Below are 20,093 nucleotides of genomic sequence, written 5' to 3'. Positions count from 1 at the left end.
GGTTCTTGCCTGTGGCTTCCCTAGGCTAGCATTCTGATGAGAAGACCTCAGTCACAGGGGCAACCTGACCACATGACCTACAGCCCTGCCTCAGGAGGCAGCCAAGTGCCCACCCCGTGGGGAGTTGAGATTCACCAGCTGTTGAATTCGGGCTAGCCAGTGGGTGGAGGCAAAGATGGAGAAGGGTGTTGACCCAGGCTGGACTTATTAAGCCTTGGTAGAGCTGCTCCAACCCCACTCCCTGAGTGTCCCAGCCTGTGACAGGTGGAAAGAAAGGGCAGTCATCCGGGGAGGGACTTGTATGAGTGCTTTATGCGAGTTACTGTTCATTTAGTCCTTGTTGATGCCTTAGGAAACAAACGGGGGGCCTGTCCCCATCCCAGAGGGGTCTGAGAGGCTCGGTCGCCTGCTGATAGGGCAAGGAACTTGACTTTAAGCTTGATATAGCCGAAGCCCAAAGCAAAGTCACTCTACAACAAGCAGATGCCACAGAGGAGAATCCCTGACCACAATATATGCTTTGGCCATATGTTCTTAGGGGCTGCTTGGTGGCCATGGCCATGCTACCTGCTGACAGAGACAGCATGAGAGGTGGCGTTCCCATTCCAACCCAAGATGGCCTCCCAGGATTTACCACTTCTGGACTCAAAAATACATTCTCACCCCGCCCCGCCCCCATTGCATGTGTGTGTCCTCCTCTTGTCCACCACTGCAACTCTGAGCATGTCCTAGCTCCTGAGTTCTCCCCAAATTAAAATTCAAAGGTGTTAGATCTATAGCCGCATTCGATGGCTAACAAGTATCGACCTCAAAGGGTCTAGAATCATCTAAGAGACAAACTTCCAGGCATGTCTGTGAGAAGTTCCTAGATTAGGTTAGCTAAATAGGAAAAGCTTCCTGAATGTGGGAAATCCCTTTCCGTGGCCTGTGCTCAGAGCGACCTGAGCCCAGCATTCCTCTCTCTGCTTCCTAACTGTGGGTGTCATGTGACCAGCTGCCTCACACCCTGGTCGCCATGCCTTCCTGCCATGATGAACTGAACCCTCAAACTGTGAGCCAAAAGAAGCCCCTTCTCCCCAAAGTTCCTTTCACTGTTTTGTTTCTTTGTTTGTTTTGTCATGGCAACAGGAAGGGTAACTAATACACTGCCTGAGACCCAGAGCTGAAACACTTCGGTCTGTAAGCAACAGAAGAGGGGACCAGACTGCCAAACCAACCTTCAGGGATCACCATAGACAGATAGCATACACAGTAAGGCATTCTCTTTCCTCCTGAGTCACCCTGACACAGGCCTGCTGTGGGGACAGCCAACCTCTCAGGACCTTGGCAAGCCAAGTGGCCTTGCTGGAGGAAGCCAAGAGTACATTAAGAAATTTAATTCACAAGCTCATAGTTAAGACACTTAGAAAATTCTGTACATCTTATAACAGATCTGAAACCAGGTTCCCGCTCTGCCTTTCTCTCCAGTCCCCCCAACCAAGGGTCTCAAGAGCATGGTCTTCCAGCAGAAGCACCTGAGAACTTCCTGGAAGGTGTCTTTTCAAACCGAGCTGCATTGGAGGTAGCAGTGTGAGCTAGATGAGCCCTTTCAGGGGACTCTGCAGCTGGAAACAAAAGGACATTGGAGAAGCAATGGGGCTCCAGCCCTGGCTTGTTTCCTCCAGGGCCAGACTAGACCTGGGAGGCTTGCTGGGCTGCTTTGGGGACTTGAGAAGGAAGCTGCTTTTGAGAATTATATGGGACTAAATAATGACAAGATGTAGGTTGAGAGATGTTGATCTGAGAGGTGGCTATGGAGAGAGAGAGAGAGAGAGAGAGAGAGAGAGAGAGAGAGAGAGAGAGAGAGAGAGAGAGAGAGTTGTGTTTTGCAACTTGCTTTCAAATGTCACTGGGTAGATGGCAATGTTGAAAGGTTGAACATGAGTGGGGGAGGATTGCACCTCTGCTTTGTCCTAACATGCTTAAGGACACAATACTTTGCAGTCACCAAAATCTCAGGTACCTCTAGCACCAGCAGTTAGCAATCTGTGCTTACAAAATCACAATCCAGCGTCTCATGAGATTGGCTACCCTTCTCCCAACACCACGTTAAAGGGAAATCAGTAAGCCTGAGTTTTCAGGTCTGTAGAAGTTGGAACTCAACCCCACTTCTCCTCTCGGATGATGGCATGTGCAGATATCACCTGGAGAGCCCACCATGAGTGAACGAACACTCCAGGGCTGGGCCTTCGGGGATGTTGGCTGGCAGCAGGGCTGGCCCAGGAAGCTGAGATTTGATGACACTCTGATTTTCTTTCCCAGACAGTGCGAAGTAGCTGATGTGTCAAACTCACCCCTAGAAGCCAAACCTGATACCAAAGCGCCTACCTGCACTGAAATCTAACTCACTCATACTGTTAGGATGCACATCAAGGTGCCTCTGTTTCCTAGGGCCACAGGATCTGATTGCTGTACACCTCATTGCTTGAAACAGCGTAAACTGTGCCTGGTGAGCTGTCTCAGCAGGTAAGGGTGTCTGCTGCCAAGGGTGACAAACTGAATTCAGACCTGGAACCCACATACTGTAGGTAAAGAACCAACTCCCACAAGTTGCCCTCTGACCTCCACACATGCCCCACGGCACAAGGTATGACAAGGTGGTGGCTGTTACTGAAGTCTCTGGGGGAGGGCACTCTTGTTCTTCCAGCTTCCTCGTGGCTCCTGATTTTCCTTGGCATGAGACAGCATGAAACCCAGGGAGACGGCAGCTGAGTGAAAACCTTATCCGCCTCTGCCTGGGGCCAAGCTTTCGCCCAATGGCTGAATGAACGAGAGAATGTGGACCAGCTCAGAAGAGGCTCACGTGGTTTTCTTCTCATAAATCCTGCAGTGGTTGACATCAGAAGCTCCAGGATCCTGCTGCCTGTTTCTACTGTATTCCTGAATTACTATTTTATTTTTTGCAAGCTTTCCAGCAGTGGCCAGTGTGGACCACAGCAGAGGTCCAAGCCCTTCCCTAGGGACTTGGTTCTCAGGAAGTTTGGAGGTCAATGCATGCTGCCCTTCCTTGCCCAGCCTTGACAGCCCTCAGGGTGTCCCAGAAGATCCGGACAGGATCTATGCAGACAGGCCAGCTTCTCTTCTGTCTTCCTCAGCGGCTTAGTCACTGAGATAACAATCTCCACAGAATGAAAACTCTGTTCAGGTAACGGTCCAAGTCTGGCTGCCTTGTGAAGAATTCTCTCTGAAAGACCTTGTGACCGTGCAGCCTCATTAGAAAACAGACATCAGGGCCCTCCTACATCAGAACCTGCTAGAAGGTTCATGACAACACAGACTGCTGTGTGTCCTCTCTCCCAGAGAACCTTTGACCTGGATGCCAGCTGGGTCCTAAAGCTTGTCATTCTGCCAGATTCCTACTGTCTGGAGCCCACGTGGAGAAGGGCTGTCCGTCACTGTTCTCCAGCCCTCTCTAACACTGGGAATTTTCTGAAAACAAAGGCCCTACTTCCGAACAAGTCAAACATTCCCAGAAAGAGCCTTACACATCATTGTTTTAGTAGGCACCCCAGGATGGGTGACTCAGTGATAGTCACAGTCAGAGACTTAGGCTATGACTCTCCAAGGAGGATCAGGGAGAATGCCCCTCCATAGAACATTTAAGGACAATTTTGATTGTCACAACTTAGCAGAAAATGTGACTGGACTGAAGGCCATTGTGTGTGTGTGTGTGTGTGTGTGTGTGTTTGTACTGATGGATGGATATGTGCATGCATGTGTGCATTGTGTGTATATGTATGTGAATGTGTACATATATGCCTGTGTCTATGCATGTATGTGTATGCGTGTTTGTGGTGTGTGTGCGTGCGTGTATGTGTGAATACACGGAGAGAACACCTCTGTAAAGCAGAGCCCCGAGGGTAGGACTCTGACTTGTATCTCTTCCACCTGGCACCACTAAAGATGCTACTGGGGAGTGAGGGAAGGGGGCTGAGACTCACGTTGCCATAAATCCCATTTCTTCTGTGACTGGAGTGGAGCTGTCACCATAGTTACCCTGCCCTGTACACTCTCTCATTTGAACTCTTTAGGCTTGTCCGACACACCATTGTGTCCCAGACTCCCGCTAATCAAGGATGCATTAGCAGAACCCACTCCAGGAACAGCCTCTTCATTTGATCAAAGATACAATCCTTATTATATAATCTCGCTAGCTCGCTCTCTTTCTCGCTCTTGCTCTCTCCCTCTCTCCATGATCAGAAGGAGAACAATTTAATTTCATCGTTTTTTCCTTGGATGCTTCCTCTGAGGCACAGCAAGGAAGCAGAACCATCTCTTCATCTTTTGTCTGGCAAAGAGGACCCAAGCAGGAGGCTTATGCTCGGGACAAGTCTTATGATGGTGACTTGAGCTTTGGGTCCTCTGGGGTTTCATTTAAGCTATAAGTATGCTTTGGTGGTGAGGGATAAGGGGTAGGGATGCAGTGAGGATTCATTTCCAAGCCTGGCCCTAGCAGCCTAAAGCTGCTGACATTTGCAGGGGTTAGACGGAAGTGGGAGACCAGAGCGAGAAGGCCCAGATTCCAGGGGCAGCCTTAGCCCCTTCCTAACACAGAAGTGCTCACCCCCACCCCACAGGCCACCTGGAGACCTGTAGATCACGCCAAGATGGCTGTTCTATCTCTACAGTGCAGAGAAAGCTTGGAACAGGCTGAGCTGTATGCCTTGCAATCCACTCAGAAGAATAGACACAGCCGCATCTGATGAAGAACTTACTGAAGTTGTTGGGATCCGAGTCTGGGCTAACAAGCAAGGCCTGGTCATCCTTCATCAACAAGCCAACAGAATGGACAATAGTGATAGTGAGGGTCAGAGACACCATGAGGTTGATTCAGTGTGGCCACATTGGGAAGACAAACACAAAAAGAAGTCCAGCGACTCCCAAAGGCCATCTTTGGGGTTCTACCAGGAGGATCACATTTAAATAGAGGGCAAGAGGTGTGTGTCGCTAAGCAGTCTGGTCATGATGTGGTCCTGCCCATCAGGAATCCATCATGGTCTCAGCTCCAGTGTGTCTTGCATGGGTGATCTGACAAGTTGTCCAGTCTGGGTGACACGCCTTCCTGGTAGAGAGGTTTTCCCTCTCCTTGATACCACGCTTCAGGCTCCTTTGCGTGCTACTTGGGTGTCTTTTGTGTGATAAACACCATGGCCAATGGCAAATTGAGGAGCATTTTATTTATTTATTTGTTTGTTTGTTTGTTTGTTTATTTTGATTTTTCTAGACAGGGTTTCTCCGTAGCTTTTTTGGTTCCTGTCCTGGAACTACATCTTCTAGACCAGGCTGGCCTCGAACTCACAGAGATCCGCCTGCCTCTGCCTCCCGAGTGCTGGGATTAAAGGTGTGCGCAGAAACAGAGAGCAAACTAGAATGGTCTGTGTGTTGGTGCCCTCTGTCCCCCATGTTCACCCTGGGTTTGATGGGCATTAGCACCCTGGTAGCTCATGAAGTCATGCGTGTTCATGGATGTTTTGGCCATTGGCGTACCTCCTTCTGAAAACTGTCTTTTCAGATTCTTTGTCTATTGTTTGTTAGATTAGCTATCTTTTTTAAATTGTTTGTAAACACTCTTTACATATTCTAGATACAAATTCCTTACCACACACATAGTTTGCTTATATGTTCTCCTCTTCCTGGGATGGCTTCTCACTTTGATCGCGAGGCCTAGCTTGCTCTTGGGTCTTCTCTTCACCTTTCTAAGAAACTGCTTCGTAACTACCCGACACTGCCCTCGTCCACAGGCTCTGAATCTTCGAAAAATGCCCACTCTGCTCTACGAGGCCCTCATTGTCTTTGTTCTTTGTTTGCCATTGTGGTTTTGAGACAGGCTCTCTCTATGTCCTCCAGGCTGAATTCAAACTCATGATCTTCCTGGCTCAGCTTCCAGTGAACTGAGCCGCCTTTGCTTGCTTTCTGTTTGTCCTTTTCTCTTTCTTTCTTTTATCTTGACGGTTGCCCTACTCAGTCCTAGCTGACCTAGAACTCTCTGTGTAGATGACGCCGGTTTGAAACTCCTAGCGGTCTTCCTGGTTCTGCCTCCTGAGCGTTGGGACTGGAGCTATGTGCCGCTATGCTCAGCCTCTTTCCATTCTTAAGACCAAGTCATTTTTTTTCCTAGAGAGGGGATTTCCAGTTTTGAAAATACATCACTTTAAAGACTTGAATGTCCTGGATCCTGCCCAAAGTTTAAACTGAATGCTAAGAAGAAGTCTCTTTCTTCCACTCCCAACAGAGTCAGAGATCCAGCAGGCCACGGGCTCCATCGATCTGAGCTCCTCTGGGCCCAGAGTGGCTGCAGCTGCGAGGCGGGCCAGCCATTCCGGCTGCTTGTGCACTTCTGGGGGTATATTTAGGCCGGTCCTATTTAGCACTCCCAGAATAGCCATCGGTTTTTGTTTCTCAATCGTCCTCTTCGGTTTTTGTTCCTTCCTGCTTCAAACTGAGAGTGACATATGACATACTTGGTTTCAAACCCTCCCCCGTTCCTGGAGTCTGCCCTTCCAATTGACATCCAAGCCTTCTGGATGGATGGGGACTGCATGTGACCCTCAGTGGTATCCCAGACTTTTCGGGGGTGGAGGGCACCTTGGCCAAGACAGAAGGATCAGAGCCTGCTCCAGTCCCAGCATGCTGTGCTTGCCGCTGCATATGCTCAGAAGGAAGTTTGCTGTAGTTATAATACATCAGGATGAGGATCGACTTGTGCTCACCTGTGATGGTTCTGGGGATTCAAATGACTTTGTAATCCACGTGATTCCTGACCCGGGGATGCTCACAGTCAGTGCTTCATCTATTTCTGGGTGCCCACCAGCCCCGGGGATGGCTGGATTGGGTCCGTTTGACCCATTTTGTCTGTTCCATGAGTAAAGTATAAAGGGCTTTGAGCATTTTGGGTGAGGTGGATCTGGAAGTCTCGGGTACTATTTCTAGAATGCTTCTGACCTGTAGCGATCCTCCCTGCTTTACATACAGCTAATCCCAAATTAGACTCCTGCTGTCAGTGGAGTATCTGAAGTCTGCTCCCTCTAGGAAGTCAAGGTTAAACTGAAACGTGTGAGCTTCTTTTGTGAGCACTGAAAATAAATTGAGCTCAGCGCAGAGACTCCAAGGTCAGTAACCAACTCTGAGAGGGACCTGGAGACTCAAGTGGTGGCTGTCCCCGCTTTCGTTCTGTTGCTGTGTAAAACTCTGACCAAAATGAGCTTATAGGAAGAAAGGGTCTGTTCATCTTAGACTTCCATGTCACAACCCATCACTGAAGGAAGTCATGGCAGGAACTCCAGCAGGATCCTGGAGGCAAGGAGCAGGAGAGACCATGGAGAGTGCGGCTTACTGGCTTGATTCCCTTCTGGACTGCCCCTTTCATGCACTGGCCCTAAGGAAATGCTTCCCAGAAGATTTCACCACAGTGATGCTGGTCTATTACTAACCACTGCAAATTCTGTCCCAGCTAACCAACATCAGCGGTCTCAAGAAAATAAAGGTTTCTCTTGCACAGTGCTGGCCTCTTGTTCATAGCAGCGGGTGCTTCAGGCCCAGCAACAGAAACCGAAGACAGTGGGTGTGTGCTGGTCTCTTTTTGTTGGAAGAGCTGGTTGAAGGAAGGAAGGGTGTGTGACTGTAGAGAGCTGTGCTTTCCATGGTGGCAAAATCAGAGTTGAAGAGACGGGCTGATGGACAGCTGTCTTCTTGTTACCTTGACGAAATATGCAACAGGCAACTGGAGGGAAGTAGGGCTGATTGCACCTTCAGGGGTAAAGGCAGTTGCTGTGGGGAGGACATAGCAACAGAAGAGTGTGGAGGCTCGTCACAATGTGTCCATAGTCAGGAAGCAGGGAGAGGTGTCATCAGATTGTGTCCACAGTCAGGAAGCAGGAGAGGTGTAGTCACATTGTGTCTACATTGGGGAAGCAGGAGAGGCGAACTCTTTTTCCTTAGTATGGAGCCAGGAAAGTCAGTCCATGGGATGGTACCACCCACAACTAGCGTGGGTCTTTCCATTTCAATTTAACCTAATCTAGAAACTCTGTCATAGATATAGGCAGAGGCTTGTCCCCAGGGTGCTAGACCCTGTCTAGGTGATGGTACTAGCCTCCACAGGGGAATGCTGAACTATACCAGTTTGGCATTTTGTTGTTCTTTGACACGTTAAAAAAAATGGGTTTTAATGTGTCAATCTAGATAAAGCCATTCTGGTAAGTGTTGATGAATGGCGTGTAACAACTTAAAGGATTCACAAAAACCCATCTGCATGAAAGATGTCCAAAGAGTGTTCCTAACAGTGTCCTGAAGCTGAGACCAGAGCTTGCTGTGCTGAGAGGAATAAAACGGTGTGTCTCCGGCTGTCCTCTGGCCCTTCACCCCTTCCCTCTCTGTCTGGGAGTGTGGGCTTCCCACAGCCCACGTGATTCTAGGTGTCAAGTTCCCTAGTGACCTGAGGAGCCGAGGCTCCTGAGCTCAGGAAACAGATCACACACATCTAAAGGACCAATACACCAGAACTCAGGACATAGACTACAACTTCCATCTGTCCAAGGGGCCAGGGTACTTGTGCTCAGGACGTAGGGCACAGCTTGCACACCTGTGAAAGGGTTCAGGGCACCTGTGCTCAGGACACAGCACACAGTCCACATACCTGTCTTGGGCAGAATCTGCCACAATGGCTTTTCCACTTATACGCACAACACCCCAAGGCAAAATCAAACAGACAGCTCAGCAGGAGTGAGAAATTAGGGGAGAGGAGAAAGGCAGCAGTGAGGGGGAACAAAGGTGGAAGCATCCCCAAGGCCAGGCTCCTTCTTGGTGCTTGCCCAGTGGAAAGTGGTACCGTCTAAAGGCTGTAAGACTGGTCCCCCACGAAGAACACCTCATCTTTCAGGAGGTAACTGTGTTGTTTTGTGCATTATCCCGTTTGGTTAATGATGCACTCTGGAATGTCAGTGTAAGAAAAGCATTGAAAGGACCTGGACCTACAAAGATGGCTTAGTCAATAAACTGTTTGTCTCATAAGAATGAGGAGCCAAGTTCAAATCCGTCCCCAGCACCCACATAAAAAGCCAGATGTGACAGCATACCCCTGTAATCCCGGCACTGGGAAGGCAGAGATGGGAGGAGTCCTGTGGCTTGCTGGCCAACCAACCTAGCCAAATCAGTGAGCTCTGGGTTTAGAGAGAGACCCTGTCTCAAAAAAATATGGTGGAGAGCAATTGAAGACACTCGAAGTCAGCCACAAACTGCCACATGCAGGTGTGCATACCTGGATATGTAACTGCTCGCATGAAAGCACACACACACGTACACACACATATAAACACTCACACACACAATATGGAAAATGAGAATAGACATCGACTGTTGATGCAATAAACATATTTCCAAGACGATGGGGAGGGCAGTGTCTTTAAAAGTGGGGCCTGAAAAGGTCTTACATAACAATAGCTATTGTCTATTTTAAAAAGGAAAAACAGTCTCCAGCTTGTTTAACAACTGCTCCTGAAGACACCTCTTTCTCTCATTAGCCTTAGCACATCTTAAAGACGCAGGCTTTCAGAACCCCTACACTGTTGTGAGCACCAAGGCTGCTACCACCCATCCCCGGGAACTGAACTTCTAAAAGGGAACGACCTTCACGTGAGGCTCACTTCCAAGGAGAAAACGAGCGGATCACTGTTTCTGCTTGTCGTAGTCAGAAAACTCAACGATCAAAAAGATGAAAATGCTTGCTGGGTTGGACTTCTCTGGATGTGTGAGATAAATCGACCGACAACATATTTATACGTATTTGCTGACTGATACTATGTGATGATCTATGTGTGGTGGGGTCTGTGTTGGGCATGAAACACAGTTTATGTTTTTCCCCCGAATATTATTCTTTGCTGTTAGACAATATTTTGTCATCCACATTCCATTCTTTTCTATGAAAACTCCTCCCATTTCTTCCATTTTCCTGTTGGCAGACATTTTCAACTCATACTATAAACTGTACCTGAGCAAGTATCTTTGCAAGATATCTTTATTTATGTCAGATGACCTTTATTCCTTTCTCTTTTCCTTCCTTCTTTCTTTCTTTCTTGTTTGAGACAGAGTTTCTTTGTGTATCCTTGACTCTCCTGGAACTAGTTCTGTAGACCAGGCTGGCCTCAAACTCACAGAGATCCTCCTGCTCCTGCCTCCCAAGTGTTGGGATTAAAGGCTAGCAACACCCCTACTCGGCCAGATTATTTCCTCATTCAGAATTTTTCAAGAAGATATGATGGTTAACTTATTTATGGATTTAGTTTATTATTTCTGTGTAAATGTGTAGGTCTATGTATACATATGTACACATGTATGCTGATGTCTATGAAAACTAGAAGAGGGCATTGGATCCTCTGGAGCTGGAGCGACAGGCAACTGTGAGATGCTAGGTGCTTGGCTCTAGTCCTCTGGAAGAGCAGTAAGAGCCCTTGACCACAGGGCTGCCTCTGCAGGCCTGTGATAGTTAACTCTAATGGTCAACTGGACACAAGGTAGAATCACTGAGGCAGAGTCTCAGTAAGGGACTGGCCACACTGAGTTGGCCTGTGGGCCTGTCTGTGAAAGGTTATCTTGGGTGTCTTAATTAAACAGGCAGTATCATTACTTGCTTTGGGGCCTTGGACTATATAGTAAGAGATCAAGCTGAGCATAAGCATGCATTCATTTCTCTCTGCTCTTAACTGTTGATATGACATGATGTTTCCACCTTGACTTCCCCACAATGAATTATGAGCTAGAGTAAGAATGTTCACTGGGATGGGAATAAAAATATCACACCCAAAGGGATGAGGGGTCACCTGTTATTTAGCCGGGGTGGGGCTCATAGACAGTGGGCACCATTGTATGTTGTATTTTGTCTCTTTGCCACCTTCACACCAGGGCTCTGTCACAGGTGGAAAAAAACCAGTTTCCAGTGTCCGTGGTCCTGGAGTCATCTTAGGATGGCTGGTGTGACCGAGCTGGCTCAGTCGCTAAATGGGTTTGGCCCTTTCCTTGACTTACTAACCTAAGCACAGAGTCACAGAGGGGAACCATGATCTAAGGCTGGAGAGAATCCAGCGGGACTATCAGGGACCATGTGCAGAGTCGGGTGACCATTTCTTTCCAACCAGCTGGATTTTCACTCTGCAGAACTCCATAGGAACTACGAAGACCATTGTGGGTTTCTGAGGGCCGTCCTGTGTGTGTTTCAGACTCCCCCCCCCCCCACTGCAGCTATCTCTAGACATGCTCTGCAGGGCCCCTCTCAAGTCCCACTTCCATTTTCTGTAACCACACGCTCTCTGTTCTAAGATGGTTATTCGGTGGTTGGAGCATGGTTCCTGCTTTAGAGTTGACAGCCCTGAGGTAGCTGAGCAGATACACAGGTGACTCTGGAAGATGGTTCTGTCTTCAGAGGGACAACATCTATGCCAGGCCTCAGAAGTCAGCCCTTCTGAGACTCCGTATGTCTAACTGAGAGCCCCCAGAGTCCTTGTGGAGGGCTCCAAACAGGCCCTCGCTTGGGGAACAGGGTGCAGCATCAGCACCATCTTTCGGCTCCCGGATAGCTTCCTCTTGCTTTAGCGGAGGCTAATTCTAGTTGGGTCCCCTTGATTCGCCCTTGGAAGCCAACACCAGCGGAGGGGCGGGCCCTGGGTGGCCAGGGATCAGATATAGGTCACTGGTCTACAGTCTGCACAGAGGCGGCAGCCGAGGAATCTGAGTAAGGCCAGCTGTGGTCAATGAGTCACCCGGACATCGACAGCAGCTATTTCTGAACTAAGGGCATCAGATCTCCCTCTTCACCTTGAGGGGGTCTTTGTCTTCCAACACTTACCAGTGATCAAGGCAGGAAGAAGCTGAGGGCGAAGCAGAAAGACGTCCTCCTGTGTGCTTTCCCCAGCCATGCATCATGCAGGGACGAAAGTTCAAAAGACGGGAGCAGACGATTCCAGAAATTTCTAGAATTTGGAGTTCTAAGAATACCCTCCCTCCCTCCCTTTCTCCCTCCATCCCTCCTTCCCTTCCTCCTTCCCTCCCTCTTTCCCGCCTCACTTCTATCTTCCTCTTCCTTCTCTCTTTCTCTCCCTTCCCCTTCTTTCCTCCTTCCCCCTTTCTCTACCCCTCTCTCCTTTACTCTCCTTCCTTCTGTTTCCACAGAATACCTACTATAGAAGCCACAGGCTGTGTTAGATGTGGGATAGGACAGAAAATAGCCTCCCCATGCTGTGTCTAGCAGGAGAGAAGGAAAACAATGCCTATGGGTGTTGTAAGCATGCTCCGTCCATGTCTCCTTTTAACAGGTTTTCTTAAAGATGAGAGCTAAGCTCAGAACAGAGGTCTGTGCCCAGGGGTCCAGATGATAAGAGCAGTCTTCTGAAAAGATGCACATGGCAGGAAGGCATCTGTGGGAGATCGTGTTTTCCTTCCTCTATGAGGGAAAAATATTTTATATCTCCAGGACATGCTGTATATCAGATAGTATGTCAGTCTCTGTACAGACAGTTTTTATGATAGCCACCAGACTGATTTCTCACAGGACCCAGGGAAGAGAGTCCTGTCTCCCCAGGGGCCAAGCCCAGGAAACACAGACTTTTTGTTCCCAGACATTGTTCATAGGTGCTGAGAATTGACTCCAGAACCCATGCGTGCTCTCCCTACACAACCTCAAGCCAGTCTCGAACTTATGATCATCACTTCACCCTCCTAAGTAGCTGGGAGTTACAGATCTGTGCTGCCAGGACCAGCTTCCAGAGAGCTCCCTCTGTTGGATTCGCAAGTACCTGGCTCTGCCCTCCAGAAGGTCGCCACCTGGTGCCACCCCTGAGCACACAGAATGGGGCCGTAACAAAGATTCACAAAGCAAATAGGTACCCTGCTCCAGCCTCCCTCTGCTTGTGTTCAGTATGGCCCCAGCTCTAGGCTTCAGCTAGACACTAGGATGAAGTATTGTCTCTTCACCATGGGTGGCTGTGGCTGATTTGGAGGATGGAGGGATATAGCTGGCATCCAGCAACCACATCTCTACATACCCTCGTCCTGGAGAAAGATGAGTCAGTTTGTTGCTCCTGAGAAAAGAAAGGAACATAGGATAGTGGGGAGGGGCACTGAGTGCTCCCTCTGGTGTCTCAGATTTCCTTGACCTTGGACCAGATGTAAGGGACATTCACACTCTCACCCCTGAAGGAAAGGACTGCCTGGTGCTAACCTGAGTTTCTCAGCCAGAGTCAAGCCCTCTTCCCTCCCAGACAGACCGATGCAGGCTCAACTCTGAACACTTCCGAGCACTGCACTCTGGTTCTTCTGCTTCCTGGAGCCTCTCTAAGTGATTCTTTTTAAGTACTGGTAACCACAAAAATAATTTGTTATTCTTAACTATTTAATTCTGTGAAGGACAGTGTTGATGTTTCACAGTGAATTAATTGAAGTAGTCTGCCTGCCTTCCCACTCCTGAAAACCCTCCTGCATTTAAAAATTTAAAATTTTCAGCACATTAAATAAAAGGCTTTGTGGGACCTTATACAGATAATAAGTAGACAACAATAAAGACAAGCTCACAATGGGGGGATGGTTCGGTGGGTAGAGCATTTGCTGTGCAAACGTGAGTGCCCGAGTCCCCAGCACTCACATGTAACTGCACATGTACCTCGAATGGCTGTAGTCCCAGTGCCCCTATGGGGAGGTGGGAGGCAGAGTTGGGGAAACACTGGGGAGCTCTCTTCCAGCTCACCTGATGTGCAGAGCCAAAAAACAACGAGACATTGCCACAAGCCAAGGTGGAATGTGAGGGCTAACACTGGAGATTGTCCTCTGATTTCCACTGCACAAATACTATCACATGTGTGCCAGTGTAGACGCACACACACACACACACACACACATGCACACATACGCTACATATGCACATAAAACAAAATAAGTAAAGATAAATTAATTCATCATAATCAGATAAAGAATGACCATCTTATACTAGGACATTCCCGTGAGGTAAAGATAATGCTTTAAGTAATGTAGCATATTATGTGTTTACATATATATATATACATATGTGTGTCACTATCTATGTAACTCATTTACATGCATATGATAGAAAATGTATTTTCCCCAATTTTTAATATAATATGTGGCTCACAGATGGTCCAAACTCCTCATTTTTAGTGTATAATTGTTTTCTGTATGTGGGCATTGAACCTAGAGACTTAGATATGCTGGGCAAGCACTCTATCACTGAAGGATTCCACAGCCCTATATTCATTTCATTTGGGGACAATGTATCACTAAGTTGCCCGACTGGCCTTGAAGTCACTCTGTACTTCAGGCAGTGATGTGTTAAGTGTAAAATGCATTTCTGATTATGTAAAAACAAAAACTGTGAGACAGCTTCCTGCAATCAGAGTCTTCTGTCACTGGGTGTGGGGTGAAGGGTAGCATTCGGAGGTCTGCGGAGCCTTCAATAATTCTTGCCTAAAGGGGTTATTCCATACACCCTAAATTTTAGTAGGGGGCTGGGAGATTATTGTGTTGATAGTTCTAGAAACCATCTCTCAGCTCTGCTACCATCTTACAATCCAAATCTAGTGGACACGCCAGGAGGTAAAAGCCAGAGTTCCTGCTAGGACTGCCCGGCGTGGAATGCTTGCCTGGCATGCACAAAAGCCCTGTTCCCATCCTCAGCACTGGAAAGGCTGAGCTCATCTTCAAAGAAGAAGAAATACAGTTGAGGGTATGCAGATGGCTCATTCTATAAAGTACTTGTCTTGAGAGCCTAAAGACCAGAGTTCAGTCCCCAGAACCCATATCTTAAAAGCTGGAGGTGGCGAATTGCGTTTTCATCCTTGGGGGCCAGCTTAGCCTACTTGTCCAGTTTCAGGCCAGTGAGAGATCCCACCTTAAATAAAGAAAAATGTGGTCCTTGGGGGGGGGGCAATAGCTGAGTTTTCTACTCTATCTCCATTATACACACCCATGCAAAAACGTGTGATATAAGAACAAACACGGGGCGGGGGGGTAGAGCCTGGTGATCAAGTCTGATCTTCTCATTTCAAGAGTAAATCTAGACCAGAGGGACAGAAATGGTGGCTCGGGGTGGCCGCTTCCTGTTGGCAAGGCTGCAGCTCAACCAAGTGCATGGCCCTTTAAGACATTTCCCCTTGCTTTGATAGTTGTTCAGGAAGCCTAAGTCTCACTTCAGCCCTGAAGTTCCCACTGGGGAACTGCAGGTACGTGCATATGACTGAATTCCATCAAGACTAGGCCTGTGACTCTCAGAACTGCAGCTTTGTCCTGAAAATCCCCCACTAGGTCACTCAGGCTGCAATGGCATGAGGACACTCCTGAGCTGAGAGCCAGGTAAGGACATGGCTTGGCCCTTGCTCCACACCGTTCTTCTTGATGTATACCATTACTGTGCAACCTAGGACAATTAATTTGACCCCCGAGCTTGTAACTGAAGAAGGAAATGGCTCTGTACCATCACCTGTAAGTGGTCTTTGGTGGAACAAGTTCCCCAGAAGTGTAGAATGCAGAGGCTGCCACTAGAGGGCTCTGCAGGGACCTGGGACTCTCCCTGCAGGGATGAGCGAGGGACCTTGAGGAGCCCAGCCAGGGTGTAGACTCTTCGTCTGTGTTTATCGCAGCTGTTGAGGAGGGTACTTCTAGGAGCTGCCTCCTCTGGAGATCTGGCCATATGCAGGTCCTGCACCTACTGTCCTCTTGTTATCAGAACACCCATTACTGTTGGAGATTATAATGATGTCATGCAATGCAATATCAATTCTGAGACAGGCTCAGAAACTCTGGTAATCAATAATAAGAAAATCCACCTTGAATCAGATTCCAGATAGAGTTGAGGTTCGGGCACGAGTGAATGAGAGTGCGTAAGATAGAACAGAGCCCTTGGAGTGTAGGGGCTGCAGGAGCTCCGAGAGTCCCCCAGCAAGGAGGTCGGCAGGGCAACCTTGATGATACCCCGTGAGCGTTTGGTCGGAGCTAAGAAACACCGTTCAGGACTCAGTGGCCACTCCGGGATGCTTCTTACTGCTTTTAACAGGCACCCATAGCCAGGCAATTTTAGTCTTCAGGGGTGGACACAGTGAAGCCACCGTAGCAGAGCCTAGAAATTTCTACTTGTTCTCTGGACGTTTGGCCTCTCAAACCTTGTTTTTCAAAATTTTATTTATTTATTTTTATTTATGTATCTATATATTGCCGGGCTGTATATGCACCATGTACGAGCAGGTGGGGGCGGAGGCCAGAAGAGGGCGTCAGGTACCGTGAAACTGGAGTTACAGGAGGTTGTGAGCCAAGTCCTATGAGTGCTGGGGTGGGGGTGGGAAACAAACCTTAATCCTCCGCAATAGCAAGTGCTCTTAGCAGCTAAACCTTTCCTCTAGCCTCAAGCCTCCGCTTTCTTCTATGGACTTAATATTTTCTTCCCTTAATAGAGCTATCCTCGAGGCCAGAGTGAATAATCTCCTAGCCCTCCAGAAAGGAACTCAAGGTGTGGGGAGACTCTAAGCCACCTTCACTCTCTGTAAAACAATCCAAGTCCCTTCCGACATGGCTCAGGCAGAGTCAGCCACCTGCATCACTAAACTGGTGCGACACAGGGGCTTAATAAAGTAGCCGAGGGTCTCGCTCGGATTCGCTGGCCTGGTGAAAGGGCTCGTGGAGAAGGAGGAGGAGGCCTGAGGCCGCAGTCAGGACACTGGGAGCTAGGGAGCGACCGTGGGCTGCAGGGCCGGGCGTCCCGGGGCGGGGGCGGAGCAGGTGAGCCGGCCCGGTGGGCGTGGGGGCACTTGTACGTGACGTTGGAGTTTGCAGCAAGCTGGGAGTAGGAGGCTGTGCGCGCGTGTGTGGAGTGCTGCGCGGCCAGAAGGATGTGCGCGGCGGGGCGGCCACCGCAGTGAATCGCGGCGACAAGAGCGGGCTGCAGCCCGGGGGACCCGGAGGCGAGGGCCAGCAGGAGGCCGCGGGCCTGGAGAGGCACGCCGCCCGGCCCCAGGATGTAGGCGATCGGCGGCTGCGCTCCTGCTGGCGGCCGGCTCACCATGAAGAAGCACTCGGCCCGGGTGGCCCCGCTCAGCGCCTGCAACAGTCCGGTCCTGACCCTCACCAAAGTGGAAGGTAACGCGCGGCCGCGTGGCGTTGGGGTAGCCGGGCCTGACGAATCTGTCTCTGATCCGGAGGGACACCTGGCTGTTAGCGGGGCGGGGGTGGCAGCTCCGGGACGCTGTCCGCAGTGCAGCGCGTCGCCGTTGGTGGGGACCTGGAGGCTTCAGCTGTCTGGAGCTCTTGCCGGCTTGTCATGCTCTTTGCACCCGGGGCTAAGACTGCGTGGTGTACCTGGTGGCTCTGCTCCCCTAGGTGCCTTTTCTGACTGTCCCCAAGCTTGCGCCCTCAGGGCAGAAGGGAGGCAAGTGCTAACCAGTGAACTCGCCTCTGTCTCTCTGTCTCTGTCTCTGTCTCTGTCTCTGTCTCTGTCTCTCTCTCTCTCTCTCTCTCTCTCTCTCTCTCTCCTCTCTCTCACACACACAAACACACACGAGTGGGTGGCCTGGGTAAGGGGCATCCCTCTAACACCCCACCCTGTAGCGTGAAGCCCAGAGGTGAGGCCCACGGCTACTGGAAGCTAGAGGAGACCCGGACCTGTCTGGCTGGTTGCAGAGTGGCAGATGAGGGGAATCCCGGCACCAGCCTGTAAACATGTTCTTATTCAGGCCTAATAGGGATGAGAGGGGCTCCGAGAGGCCCCCAGAAAGTGCTCCTGCACTGCCTGTCTTTTCTTCAGCACCGAACCGCCCCCAGTCGGGGGATGTGAGAGAGAGGGGGCCACGGAGGAGGGTTCTGAGTTACTCAGACACAGCTGTCATTTTGGTGGCCTGAAAGAGGACCTTGCTTTCCAACAGAGAGGGTCCTTCTTTGCTTTCAACTCCTCCCCCGGGAGGCAGCTGCAGAAGGAGAAACTCTCTGTCTAACCAATCTGGCCAGGAGGAGGAAGGAGCACCCCTCTCTGGTCCAAGAGCCTTCATCCAAGTCTTCGCTGACCGTTTGGCATGGCTTCAGAGACTCTGGTTTATGTGCACACCTGAGTTAGACCCTCTATGGGTCTACAAGGTTCTGTATCCACCTGTTTGCTCCTTCTTGGAATAAGTCTGAGGACCCGTAGAGGCCAGGCAGAGGCTGGTGGGTGTGTGTTCCCACTTCACAGCGTATCCACCCTGTTACCTGGAGATGCAGACCATGAGGCCCAGAAGGGAGGCAGACTGGGACTGGTCCAAGACCTACAGCTGCTACATGGTGATATAAGAAGGGGATCCCTGAGCTGTGGGACCCCAAAGTCATCCTGTTTTCAGACTGACGGTTTGCAGTGACCTGCAGGTCCCCGTTTCTCTTTGCTTTTTTTTTTTTCCTCTCTCTCTCTCTCTCTATGACTGTCCCCTCCCTCAACATCCTAATCTCAAGAAAGGCTTGGTATTGGTTATCTGTGCCAGAAATTAGCAGAACTTCTTTTCCTGGGGCTGGTAGAGTTCTGGGCTCCTCCCAATCCTTGTGAATGAAGAGAGGGTCCATAGCTGGAGTAGCCACTCAGGAACTCCTCTCCCCAGAAGTCAAACACTTCCACCTGCTAGAACGGCAGGTTGGTTTCCCCATGCGGCAACAGGCAATCCTGCAGCACCCCAGTCAGCTTCAGGGAAGGCAGCGCTGAGCTCTGTGTCAGTGATGAGGCTATCTGAGCTGAGTGTGGTGGCCTCAGAAGTGCATTGAAATGACACAGCAGACGTGAGTGGTGGGGGAAGGAGGTTCCCAAGACCAAGTGTGGAAGTTGCCTTGGGGAATGAAACTGAGAGCTGTCTCCCATTACCTTGGTAAAGACAAGTCTTTCCTTCACCCTGTGGTGGCACCCACTTTACCATGGCCGACTCTACATGCAGGATGGTGGCTCATTGCAAAGTTGTGGCGTGAAGACTGGAGCGATGGAGGATGACTCTGCCCCCTGTATATTATGGCTGGTATATGGCATGGACCCCAAGCCTCAATTTCTCTGACTGTAAAGCCTGTCTCAGCAGACTGGTGAGGAAGGAAATGTGATGAAGGCGAACGGCAATGCCTAGACTTGTCCATCACACACAGTAACACGGTAGATGCTTTGTGTGTGAGTGTGCATTGTGTGTGTGTATATATATGCATGTGTGGGGGTGCTAATCATCTAGTCACAGGCCATCTATCTTGTTCCACAAACATCTTGCCTCTGTCCATGTATAAGAGAAATCTACAGGTCAGGGCCTGACAGACTTACTCCTATGCCTGGGCTCACATAGCTTACTGTTTCCCGACCTGGTTTTCTTCCTTAGTATTTTTGTCCAGCTTGGTTTGAGGTCTGTTTTTTTCTAAACCATATGCATACTGTGGGTATCTTTTGGAACCTCTGAATCACTTTCTTCTGCCTTGAACGCACAGGACAAGGTGGTCCCCATCTTAGAGGCTATGGGGAGGAATATTTATTAGCTTGTGGAATGTGTCATCTGAGGGACGGCAAGAAGGCACCAGCATGTGGTGCCTATAAAACCAAAATAGAAAATGTGATGCTTGGTTGAACTCAAAAGCAGAAAGATGGACAAAGTGACTTCGCTGGTCAACAAATGCTTCATCTTTCTGTACCTTGTGTCCTGCGTCTGCTGAGCAAGACCCTGAAAATGAAAAAGAAAATGAACCATGTTAGCTTCGTTGTCTTGAAAGAGATATATGAGTAGATAAATTATCAGATAAAAGATTTTATATATATATTATATATATATTATATATATATATATATCCTGGCAAAGAAGTAAGAACAAAATGTCACACACACCAAAAAAAAAAAAAAATCTGAAAACTGAGCATCTATAGAGGTGTTCCTGAGAAGGAAGCCTTCTACAGAGGAGATCTTTCCGGAAGGGAGAGCCTCTCAGGGGCAGGCTTCTAAGATCAGGCTTCCCTGAAAAGTCCTGAAGAGAAAGCCTGGCTGAGAGGAATCTTTCCTGATGAGATGTTCTTCTGAGGAGGAAGAAGGAGGA

At 49.3% G+C, this 20,093-nt stretch overlaps 1 protein-coding gene across 2 annotated transcripts in view; it reads left to right on the top strand.

Annotated features, from left to right (window-relative positions):
* Positions 1–20,093, top strand: part of Slc35f3 (solute carrier family 35 member F3) — a 218,416-nt gene that overhangs the window by 120,417 nt on the left and 77,906 nt on the right. Inside the window, exon 1 of one of the 2 annotated variants that reach the window (XM_050147145.1) lies at positions 16,872–17,163. The exons of the other annotated variant lie outside the window; for it this stretch is intronic. Within the exon in view, the coding sequence (XP_050003102.1) occupies positions 17,088–17,163 (76 nt within the window). The 5' untranslated portion in view covers positions 16,872–17,087. Of the gene's footprint in view, positions 1–16,871; positions 17,164–20,093 lie in introns of those variants that run through there. 2 annotated transcript variants of the gene reach the window in all.

This window comes from Alexandromys fortis, unplaced genomic scaffold (genome assembly GCF_014885135.2).
Source record: "Alexandromys fortis isolate MF-2015 unplaced genomic scaffold, M_Fortis_MF-2015_v1.1 scaffold_12, whole genome shotgun sequence".
NCBI classification, from domain to species: domain Eukaryota; kingdom Metazoa; phylum Chordata; class Mammalia; order Rodentia; family Cricetidae; genus Alexandromys; species Alexandromys fortis.
The sequence above is the reverse complement of the archived record's forward strand: the minus strand, read 5'-3'. Positions and strand labels throughout refer to the sequence as shown.